The 12,430-nt window shown below is 40.8% G+C and overlaps 1 protein-coding gene across 1 annotated transcript; it reads left to right on the plus strand.

The window, feature by feature from the left end:
• Positions 1-3,667: 3,667 nt before the first annotated feature.
• Positions 3,668-4,143, plus strand: LOC103216904 (large ribosomal subunit protein eL34). Its single transcript, XM_007964685.3, has one exon. It carries the CDS (start codon positions 3,716-3,718, stop codon positions 4,067-4,069), a length of 354 nt encoding a protein of 117 aa, XP_007962876.1. The 5' UTR covers positions 3,668-3,715; the 3' UTR covers positions 4,070-4,143.
• The last annotated feature ends 8,287 nt before the right edge of the window (positions 4,144-12,430 follow it).

Here is a 12,430-nt window from a genome sequence, read left to right on the forward strand (position 1 = left end):
TTTCCAATGTTATATTCTATAATTTTTATGGTTTCAGGTATTAGATTCAAGTCTTTGATCCATTTTGAGTTGATTTTTGTATAGGGTGAGACATGAGGATTAAGTTTCATTCTTCTGCATGTGACTTGCCAACAATTCCAGCACCATTTGTTTAGGGTGCACCATTTATTGAATACGGTGTCCTTCTCCACCTTATGTTTTTGTTTGCTTTGTCAAAGATCAGTTGGCTTAAATATTTGGCTTTATTTCTGGGTACTCTATTCTGTTGCATTGATGTACATGCCTATTTTTATACCAGCACTATGCTGTTTTGGTAACTATAGCCTTGTAGTATCGTTTGAATTCAGGTAATGTGATGCCTCCAGATTGGTTCTTCTTACTTAGTCTTGCTTTGGCTATGTGGGCTCTTTTTTGGTTCCATATGAATTTTAGGATTTTATTTTTATAGTTCTGTGAAAAATACTGATGGTATTTTGACAGGAATTGCACTGAATTTGTAGATTGCTTTTGACTGGTCATTTTCACAATATTGATTCTACCCATCCATGAGCATGAGATGTGTTCCCATTTGTTTGTGTCATCTATGATTTATTTCAGCAATACTTTGTAGTTTTTCTTGTACAGATCTTTCACGTACTTGGTTAGGTATATTTCTAAGTCTTTTATTTTTTTACAGCTGTTGTTAAAAGGGTTGAGTTCTTGATTTGATTCTCAGGTTGGTCACTGCTGGTGTATAGCCGTGCTACTTATTTGTGTACGTTGGTTTTATATCCTGAAACTTTACTGAATTCATTTATCAGGTTAGGAGCTTTTTGGATGAATCTTTAGGGTTTTCTAGATATACAATCATATCATTGGCAAACAGCAACAGTTTGACTTCCTCTTTACCAATTTGAATGCCCTTTATTTCTTTCTCTTGTCTGATTATTCTGGCTAGGATTTCCAGTACTATATTGAATAGCTGTGATAAATGTGGGTATCCTTGTCTCGTTCCAGTTCTCAGGGGGAATGCTTTCAACCTTTCCCTGTTCAGTATAATGTTGACTGAGGGTTTGTCATAGATGGTTATTACCTTGAGGCAAGTCCCTTCTATGCCGATTTTGCTTAGGGTTTTAATCATAAAGGGATGCTGGATTTTGTCAAATGCTTTTTCAGCATCTATTGAGATGATCATATGATTTTTGTTTTTAATTCTGTTTATGTGATGTATCACATTTATTGACTTGCATATGTTAAACCATCCCTGCATCCCTAGAATAAAACCCACTTTATCATGATGTGTTATCTTTTTGATATGCTGTTGGTTTTGCCTAGCCAGTATTTTGTTGAGGATTTTTGCATCTATGTTTATCAGGGATATTGGTCTGTATTTTTGTTGTTGTTGTTATGTCTTTTCCTGGTTTGGGTATTAGAGTGATACTGGCTTCATAGAGTTTTTTGTTTTTGTTTTTGTTTTGTTTTGTTTTTTTGACAAAGTTTCACTCTTGTTGCCCAAGCTAGAGTGCAGTGGTGCAATCTTGGCTCACTGCAATCTCTGCCTCTCAGGTTCAAGCAATTCTCCTGCCTCAGCCTCATGAGTAGCTGGGATTACAGGTGCCTGCCACTACACCCAGCTAATTTTTGTATTTTTAGTAGAGACAGGGTTTCACCATGTTGGCCAGGCTGGTCTTGAACTCCTGACCTCAAGTAATCTGCCTGCCTCGGCCTCCCAAAGTGCTGGGATTACAGGCAGGAGCCACTGTACCCGGCCTTCATAGAATCATTTAGGGAGGATTTCCACTTTCTCTGTCTTTTAGAATAATTTCAGTATGATCAGTACCAATTCTTCTTCAAATGCCTGACAGAATTCATCTGTGAATCCATCTAGACCTGGACATTTTTTTTGCTGTTGGCATTTTTTTTTCATTATTGTTTCAATCTCACTACTTGTTATTGATCTGTTCAGAATTTCTATTTCTTCCTTATTTAACCTAGGAGGCTTGTATATTTCCAGAAATGTATCCATCTCCTCTAGGTTTTCTAGTTTGTGTGTATAAAGGTGTTCATAGTAGTCTTGAATCGTTTTTTATTTCTGTGGTATCAGGAGTACTATCTCCCATTTCATTTCTAATTGAACTTATTTGGATCTTCTCCCTTCTTTTTTTTTGGTTTATCTCACTAATGGTCTATCGTTTTTTTTTGAAAGAACTAGCTTTTTGTTTCACTTATATTTTATGTATTTTTTTATTTCAATTTCATTTAGTTCTGCTCTGATCCTTGTAATATTTTTCCTCTGCTGGATTTGGGTTTGGTTTGCTTTTGTTTCTCTAGTTACTTGAGGTGCGACCTTAGATTGGCTATTTGTGCTTTTTCAGATATAGGCATTTAATGCTATGAACTTTCCTCTTAGAACCACTTTTGCTGTATGCCAACGTTTTGATAAGTTCTGTCACTATTATCATTCAGTTCAAGGAATTCTTTAATTTCCATCTTGATTTCATTGCTGATTCAAAGATCATTCATGAGCAGATTATTAAGTTTCCCTGTATTCGTATAGCTTTGAGCGTTCTTTTGGAGTTAATTTCCAGTTTTTTTCCACTATGATTTGAAAGAGTACTTGATATAATTTCAATTTTCTTAAATTTATTGAGACATGTTTTGTGGCCCATCATATGTTTTATCTTGGAGAATGTTCCACGTGCTGCTGAAAAGAATGTATACTCTGCAGTTGTTACGTAGAATGTTCTGTAAATACCTGTTAAGACCATTTGTTCTATGGTATAGTTTAAATCCTTTGTTTGTTTGTTTCTTTCTTTTTTTTGAGACAGTCTCACTTTGTCATCCAGGCTGGAGTACAACGGCATGATCTCAGCTCACTGCAATCTCCACCACTGGGGTCCAAGCAATTCTCCTGCCTCAGCCTCCCGAGTAGCTGGGATTACAGGTATTTGCCACCGCAACGAGCAAATTTTTGTATTTTTAGTAGAGACGGGGTTTCACCATGTTGGCAAGGCTGGTCTTGAACTTCTGACCTCAGGTCATCTGCCCACTTTGGCCTCCCAAAGTGCTGAGATTACAGGTGTGAGCCACCATGTCCAGCCCCATTGTTTCTTTGTTTACTTTTTGTCTTGATGACTTGTCTAGTGCTGTCACTGGAGTATTGAAGTCCCCAACTACTATTTTTTTTTTTTTTTTGAAATGGAGTCTCGCTCTGTCTCCCACACTGCAGTGCAGTGGCACAATCTCAGCTCACTGCGACCTCTGCCTCCTGAGTTCAAGCGATTCTTCTACCTCAGCCTCCAGAGTAGCTGTGATTACAGGTGTGTGCTACCACACCAAGATACTTTTTGTATTTTTAGCAGGGAAATGGTTTTGCCATGTTGGCCAGGCTGGTCTCAAACTCCTGACCTCAGGTGATCCACTCGCTTTGGCCTCTCAAAGTGCTGGGATTACAGGTGTGAGCCATCACACCTGGCTGTCCCCGACTATTATTATGTTGCCATCTATTGCGTTTCTTAGGTCTAGTAATAATTGTTTTATAAATTTGGAACCTCCAGTGTTAGGTACATATATATTTAGGACTGTGATATTTTCTTGTTGAAATGATCCTTTTATCATTATATAATGTCCCTCTTTGTCTTTTTTAACTTGTTGCTTTAAAGTCTGTTTTGTCTGATATAAGAATAGCTACTCTTCTTTCTTCCTCTTCTGGGGACGTTGTCTGCAGGCACTCAGAATGGTCCAACGTTTGACATACCGACGTAGGCTTTCCTATAATACAGCCTCTAACAAAACTAGGCTGTCCCGAACCCCTGGTAATAGAATTGTTTACCTTTATACCAAGAAGGTTGGGAAAGCACCAAAATCTGCATGTGGTGTGTGCCCAGGCAGACTTCGAGGGGTTCGTGCTGTAAGACCTAAAGTTCTTATGAGATTGTCCAAAACAAAGAAACATGTCAGCAGGGCCTATGGTGGTTCCATGTGTGCTAAATGTGTTCGTGACAGGATCAAGCGTGCTTTCCTTATCGAGGAGCAGAAAATCGTTGTGAAAGTGTTGAAGGCACAAGCACAGAGTCAAAAAGCTAAATAAAAAAATGAAACTTTTTTGAGTAATAAAAATGAAAAGACTTGCTGTTAAAAAAAAAAAAAAAAAAAAAAAAAGAATAGCTACTCTTGCTCCCTTTTGGTTTCCATTTGCAAGGAATATCTTTTTCCACTCCTTTACATTAAGTTTATGTGAATCCTTATGCATTAGGCCAGTCTCTTGAAGACAGAAGATATGTGATTGGTAGATTTTTATCCATTCTGCCATTCTGCATCTTTTTTTTTGAGACAGAGTCTCGCTCTGTCACCCAGAGCGAGGCTGGAGTGCAGAGGTGCGATCTCAGCTCACTGCAAGCTCTGCCTCCTGGGTTCACACCATTCTCCTGCCTCAGCCTCCTGAGTAGTTGGGACTACAGGCACCTGCTGCCATGCCCAGCCTATGTTTTTGTATTTTTTAGTAGAGACAGGGTTTCACCGTGTTAGCCAGGATGGTCTAGATCTCCTGACCTCGTGATCTGCCCGCCTCAGCCTCCCAAAGCGCTGGGATTACAGGCTTGAGCCACCGCACCCGGCCCATTCTGCATCTTTTAAGAGGAGCATTTAGGCCATTTACATTCATCTTTAGTATTGAGATGTGAGGTACTATTTTATTCTTTGTGCTAGTTGTTGCCTGAATACCTTGTTTGTTTTTCATTGTTTTACTGTTTCACAGGCCCTGTGAAATTTATGCTTTAAGGAGGTTCCATTTTGGTATATTTTGAAGTTTTGATTCAAGATTGAGAACTCCTTTTAGCATTTCTTATAGTGCTGGCTTAGTAGTGACAAATTCTCTCAGCATTTGTTTGTCTGAAAAATAATTTCTCCCTTTTTCATATATGAAGGTTATTTTTGCTGGATACAGAATTCTTGACTGGCAATTATTTTGTCTGAGGATGCTAAAGATAGGACCTCAATCACTTCTAGCTTGTAGAGTTTCTGCTGAGAAATCTGCTGTTAATCTGATAGGCTTTCCTTTGTAAGTTGTCTGAGGCTTCTGCCTCACAGCTCTCAAGATTCTTTCCTTCATTTTGGCTTTAGATAACCTGATGACTATGTGTGTAGGTGATCTTTTTGCAATGATTTTCCCTGGTATTCTTTGAGCTTCTTCTATTTGGATGTTTAGATCTCTAGCCAGGCCAGAGAAGTTTTCCTTGATTATTCCCTCAAATAAGTTTTCCAAACTTTTAGATTTCTCTTCTTCCTCAGGGATCCCAATTATTCTTAGTTTTGTTCATTTAACACAATCCCCAATTTCTTGGTGGCTTTCTTCATTTTGTAAAATTCCTTTTTCTTTGTCTTTGTCTGATTGGGTTAATTCAAAAGCCTTGTCAAGCTCTGAAGTTTTTTCTTCTACTTGTTCTAGTCTATTGTTGACACTTTCCAGTGCATTTTGAATTTCTCTAAGTGTGTCTTTCATTTCCAGAAGTTGTGATTGTTTTTTCTTTTCTTTTTTTATTTTTTTTGAGACAAGAGTTTCGCTTTTCTTGCCCAGGCTGGAGTGCAATGGCATGATCTTGGCTCACCACAACCTCCACTTCCTGGGTTCAAGCAATTCTCCTGCCTCAGCCTCCCAAGTAGCTGAGATTACGGGCATGCACCACCATGCCCAGCTAATTTTATATTTTTAGTAGAGACGGGGTTTCTCCATTTTGGTCAGGCTGGTCGTGAACTCCCAACCTCAGGTGATCAGCCCGCCTTGGCCTCCCAAACTCCCAAATGCTGGGGTTACAAGCATGAGTCACCATGCGTGGCCCAGTTGTTTTTTCTTTATGATATCTATATCTCTAGAGAATTTTTCATCCATGTCCTGTATTGTTTTTTAATTTGTTGTTTTTTTTTTTTTTTTTTTTTTTTTGAGACAGGGTCTCACTCGTCACCCAGCCTGGGTGCAGTTGCATGATCTTGGCTCACTGCAACCTCTACCTCCTAAGTTCAAGTGATCCTTCCACCTCAGCATCCTGAGTAGCTGGGGCTACAGGGATGTACCATCAAGCCAGGCTAATTTTTTTTTTTTTTTTTAGTAGAGACAGGGTTTTGCCATTTTGGCCAGGCTGGTCTCAAACTCCTGGCCTCAAGTGACCTTCCTAGGCTTCCCAAAGTGCTGGGATTACAAGTGTGAGCCACTGTACCTGGCCTGATTTTTACATTTCTTTACATTGGTTTTTACATTTTTCTAGTATCTCCTTGAGTAGCTTAATAATCGACCTTCTGAGTTCTTTATTTGGCAATTCAGAGACTTCTTCTGCATTTGGATCCATTGCTAGGAAGCTAGTGTGGTCTTTTGTGGGTGTTATAGAACCTTGTTTTGTCATATTACGTGAATTATGTTTTTGATTTCTTCTCATTGGGTAGACTATTTTAGTGGGAAAATCTGGAACGCAAGGGCTGCTGTTCAGATTCTTTTGTCCTACAGGGTGATCCCTTGATGTGGTGTACTCCGCCTTTTCTTAGGCATGGGGCTTTCTGAGAGCTGGACTGTGGTGATTGTTATTGCTTTTCTGGGTCTAGGCATCCAGTGGGGCTTCCAAGCTCCATGATCGTGCTGGGGTCTGCAAAGCGTCTTGTGATGTAATCCATATTCAGGTCTCCCAGCTATGGGTCCCAGCACCTCCTCTGGGGGCAGTGGCAGGGGAGTGACACAGACTCTATGAGAAGCCTTGGTTGTAGATGTTCAGTGTGCTGGCTTTCTCAAATGCTGGTTATGATAGCAGTGATGTTGCCACATGGACAGGACCTCTGTTTAGCCAGGATGTTGCAGATAGTGGAATTAGCTATTTTTTCCTTCCTTGGAGCAGGGTTATTTTGTCATGAGTTGCTGCCATACCCTGAGTTGGTTGGCCTCCAGCCAGGAGGTGGTACTTTCAGGAGAGCACCAGCTGTGATAGTAGAAGGGGGATATAAGCTTGCCCTAAGTTGGTCAGGATAAGTGTTCAGGTTTCTCAGGTGATGAGTAGGGCCATAAAGCTCCCAAGAGTTTGTCTTTTGTGATTGGGCACTGGGGTGGGTAGGGAAATACCATCAGGTTGGGGCAGGATTAGGCATGTCTGAGCTCAGACTCTTTTGCCACAGCCACTGTAGGGGGCTGATTCTCAGGCAAATGGGGTTATGTTCCAGTGTGGATTATGGCTGCCTCTGTCACCAGGGAAGTGAGGGAAAGTAAGTAGCCACAGGGCTCACCCAGCTCCCACACAGTTGGCAAGGCCAGTTTCACTCCCACTGTGCCCCGCTAACAGCGCAGTTTATCTCCAGGCAGCTGGTGTGCAGGACTCAGACCTAGTCCCAGGGTATAAGTTTCCCCACTGAGAAAGCAAGCATGGCTTTCAGGCCTCGCCCCTCCCTGTCTGCCCACACTGTCAGCTGTGGCTCCTATGCTCCTGTCTGCGGCAGTTCACTTTTACCCCCGACTTCTGCTCGACAGAGTTTGCACCCAGTCAAAATTATTACAAAGTTCAGTTGGAGGCTTATTTCACCCTGTGACCCTGCCCAAATTCTGCCAACTGTCTTCCTCAATGGCCTCTATGAGATACAGTCAGGGATGGCTTCCCTGGCCCAAGCTGGAGAATGGGAGCACCTACAAGTCTCTTCCGGCTACTGTTTTTTTCTACTTTTATATTTTACACTAAATCCATTTCAGCTCTAGGCAAGGTTAAATCCTTCTTCCATAATCTGGATTTTGAGGTTCCCCAGTGGAGATGTGTGTTCAGAGGCAGGTTTCCCCCTTTTCACACTTTGGGAACTCATAGTTTTTCACCCATCTCATGGAATTTGCAGCAGTGTGCTGTGAGGCTGAGGTGGGAGGATCGCGTGAGCCCAGGAATTTGAGACCAGCCTGGGCAACATGCCAAGACCCAGTCTTGGTCTGTACAAAAAATTAAATAATAGCTGGGCATGGTGGCATATGTCTGTAATCTTAGCTATCAGGAGGCTGAGGCCAGAGCATCACTTGAGCCCAGAAGTTTGAAGCTGCAGTGAGCTATTGTTGTGTCAGAGTACTCCAGCCTGGGTGACAGAGCAATACCCTGTTTCTAAATAAACAGACTATTTTTTAAAGCAGTTTTAGTTTCATGTAGATTTTTACATATGGTGTGAGACAAGGGGTCTAACTTCATTCTTTTGCATGTAGCTATCCAGTTCTCCTAGAACCATTTGTTGAAAGGATGTTTGTTTCTCACCGAATTGGCACCCTGGTTGAAAATCAATTCAACACAGATGTATGAGTTTATTTATAAACTCTTAATTCTATTCCGTTTGTCAATATGTCTATATGTAGGCCAATACCATACCATTTTGATTATTTTGGTTTTGTAGTAAGTTTTGATTATTGTAGCTTTGAAATTAGAAAGTGTGAGTCCTCCAGGAATGTTATTTTTTTTCCAAAATAGTTTGGCTTTTCTTGGTCTCTTGCATTTCCATATTAATTGTATGATTAGTTTGTCAATTTGTACAAAGAAGCTGGCTGGGATTTTGTTTGGTCTTCTTTAATTTATTTCAACAATTTTCAGTGTACAAGTCTTGTACATCTTTTGCTAAATCTATTCCTAAGTGTTTTATCTTCCTTCCTTCCTTCCTTCCTTCCTTCCTTCCTTCCTTCCTTCCTTCCTTCCTTCCTTCTCTCTCTCTCTTTCTTTCTTTTGTTGAGATGGAGTCTTGCTCTGTTGCCCTGGCTGAAGTGTGTGGCATGATCTCAGCTCACTGCAACCTCCACCTCCCGGGTTCAAGGGATTTTCATGCCTCAGTCTCCCAAGTAGCTGGGACTACAGGCATGTGCCACCACACCCTGCCAATTTTTGTATTTTAGTAGAGACGAAGTTTCACCATGTTGGCCAGGCTGGTCTCGAACTCCTGGCCTCAAGTTATCTGCCCATCTCAGTTTCCCAGGAAGTGCTAGGATTACAAGCGTGAACCAGCACGCCCAGCCATTGTAAGTAGGATTATGTTCTTAACTCCACTTTCAGAGAAAGTGTCTTTTTACTTCATTGGAAGCAACTGGAGTCCTCTGCTGGTTGCTGTTGTTCTACTTAATAACACTGAAGGATCACAGAGGCCCTTTGTGGGCAGGTATCTAAGGCCTGGATGTCTCTCATGAGACACACATGTGAGTTCTTAGAGGGCCCCACAAGTCTCCACAGAGCACAGTTCCTTGGTGTGGGACACTGATCTCCAGTTCCAGGATTCCCACTTCCCCACTCACCTACTGCAATGATGGCTGATCCCATAGTTTCCAATATAGTTTTCATGTCCCCCTAAACCTCATGTTAAAATTTAGTCCTCCATGTTAGAGGTGGGGCCTAATGCAAGGTGTTTTGCTCAGTCATGGGGCAGATGCCTCATGAATGGCTTGGTGCTGTCCTTGTGGTACTGAATCTCACTCTATTAGTTCCCAGGAAAGCGGGTCACTAAAAACAGCCTGGCACCTCCTCCCACTTCTTGCCTCCCCTCTCACCATGTGATCTCTGAATCTGCCAACTCCCCCTACCCTTCTGTCACTGGTGGAAACAGCCAGAAGCCCTTGCCAGAAGCAGATGCTGGCATCATGCTTTTTTTTTTTTCTTCCTGAGATTCTGTTGCCCAGGTTGGAGTGCAGTGGCATGATCTCAGATCAGCAACTTCCGCCTCCCAGGTTCAAGCAGTTCTCTTGCCTCAGCCTCCTGAGTAGCTGGGATTACAGGTGCGCCACCATGCCCGGCTAATTTTTGTATTTTTAGTAGAGATGGGGTTTCACCATGTTGGTCAGGCTGGATCATGCTTCTTATACAGCCTGCAGAACTGTGAGACAAATAATCCTCTTTTCTTTATAAATTATCCAGCCTCAAGTATTCCTTTATAGCAACACAAAAGGGCTAAGATAACATCCCTCTGGGTTTCCTTCCCCACAGTATTCATACCTCTTGGGTGGTATTCAAGAAGGATAGGGCAAATCCATCTAGCTCCCATTGCATCCACTTGATAAACAGGGGCTTTCCACATATTGAGACTTACCATAAAGATATAGTAATTAATATGGTATAATAAGGCACAGGAATAATAACCTGACTGATAGAGAGTCCAGGATATATGATGAAAATGCCATTACCCACCTGTGGGGAAGAAATGTAATATTCAATTAATGGTTTCTAAACAATTGCTTGTCGATGTAGAAAAAAATAAAACTAGCTCCTGACCTCACACCACACACAAGTTAATTCCAGGCATATAAAAGACTTAAAGGTTGTAAAAAAATAAAACTTTAAAAAAACTAAATAAAAATATTGGAGAATATCTTATGACCTTAGAGTGAAAAATGATGTTTTAAAGAAATAATAAGCATAAATAAAAAATAAAAGATTCATAAGTATGTTCCTGAAAATATATCATTATAAAAGTGAAAAGTCAAGCTCCAGATTAGGAGAAGATATTGGCAATGCATAAAATAAGGATTTACATAATGACTATAGAACATTTTTCAGAATGAACAATAAAATGTTCAGCAGCTTGCCGGGCGTGGTGGCTCATGCCTGTAATCCCAGCACTTTGGGAGCCCGAGGCGGGTGGATCATGAGGTCAGGAGATCGAGACCATCCTGGCTAACATGGTGAAACCCCGTCTCTACTAAAAACACAAAAAATTAGCCTGGCATGGTGGCGGCGCCTGTAGTCCCAGCTACTTCGGAGGCTGAGACAGGAGAATAGCCTGAATCTGGGAGGCGGAGCTTGCAGTGAGCCGAGATCGCCCCACTGCACTCCAGCCTGGCTGACAGAGCCAGACTCTGTCTCACAAAAAAAAAAAAAAAAAAAAAAAAAAAAAAAGTTCAGCAGCTTATCTGAAAAGTGACCTAGGCAGAAGAGAAGATCCAAATTGTCTGTGAATACATGGAAAGGTACTCAGCCCCACAAGGAATCGGAGAAATTAAAACCACAAGGAAATAGTATTTCACACTCTTCAGATTCACAAAAAATTAAAACTCTAAAAATACACAGTCCTCGTGTTAGTCTCATAACCTACTATTTTGAGACTTTTTTGCTAAATTCAAGATTTGCACACACACACCGAGACCTTGTAAATGTCACTAGACAAACTTTTTCACACATGCACCAGTTTTATAAAAATGTTTACAGTAGCAACTTTAAAATAAAACAGCAAATGAAACAAGGCAAATCAAAAAACCTGGAAACTCACTAGATGTCAGTCAATAGGAGATTAGCTAAATGTTGCAACATTCATACAATGGAACACCATAAAGCAGTTAAAATGAATTAGCTGGCCTGGTACAGCAGCTCGGGCCTGTAGTCCCCAGCTACTCAGGAGCCCGAGGCAAGAGGTCACTTGTGTTCGGGAGTTCAAGGCCACAGTGTGCTATGATTGTACCTGTGAACTGCCACTGCATTCCAGCCTGGGCAACATAGTGGGACCTCATCTCCAAAAAATAAAATAGTTAGAGCAATCCTATTCATCAATAGGATAAATCTCAAAAATTTAGTATTAAGCAAAAAACAAACAAAACAAAACAAAACACACGCAAGTTGTAGAAAGATATATACAATATGATAGCATATATGTAGCTTAAAATATGAAAATAATGCTAAACATCACTTAGGGATACATTTACATACAGGAAAACCACATGAATAGGCATGGAAATATAAGCATCAAATTCAGTGGGGAGGGAAGAAAGTGGAGCTACACAAGGAGTTCATTGTAGTCACTATTCTTTTTTGTGTGCCTGAAATATTAAAAGCAAACAAAAACAGAATAACTCCCAGTGTTGTGAGATAGCTCCAAATTCAATTTTCTCTAAACTCTTGTATTCAGTTCTAATTTCAGCCTACTGCTTCCACAGAATGTCTGCTTTCAGCCTGGTGACACAATCGTTTTTAACTTTAACCAGATGACTAAGACTCTTCTTTGTCTTAGGGAAGCCAAATACTTCCAGTCAGCAAGTCTACACAGGTATTTCTTGTGACTTTATAATAAAGGTTTTCTATTCCAAATATTCTAACCTGTTTGCTGTGAAAGGGGTGTTCATACAGAAAACCAAACACCGCATGTTCTCACTCAAAAGTGGGAGTTGAACAATGAGAACACATGGACACAGGGAGGGGAACATCACATATGGTGGCCTGTCAAGCGATGAGGGGCCATGGGAGTGAGAGTATTAGGACAAATACCTAATGAATGCAGGGCTTAAAACCTAGGATGGCAGGTTGATAGGTGCAGCAAGCCAACACGGCACATGTATACCTATGTAACAAACCTGCACGTTCTGCACATGTATCCCACAACTTAAAATATAATAAATAAATAAACAAATAAAATAAATTTTAAAAGGGGTGTTTATAAGCTCGATATAAGATACCTTTTGGAACATGGGTTCAATATGAGTTGTCAAAAT

Source organism: Chlorocebus sabaeus, chromosome 10 (genome assembly GCF_047675955.1).
Source record: "Chlorocebus sabaeus isolate Y175 chromosome 10, mChlSab1.0.hap1, whole genome shotgun sequence".
NCBI lineage: Eukaryota > Metazoa > Chordata > Mammalia > Primates > Cercopithecidae > Chlorocebus > Chlorocebus sabaeus.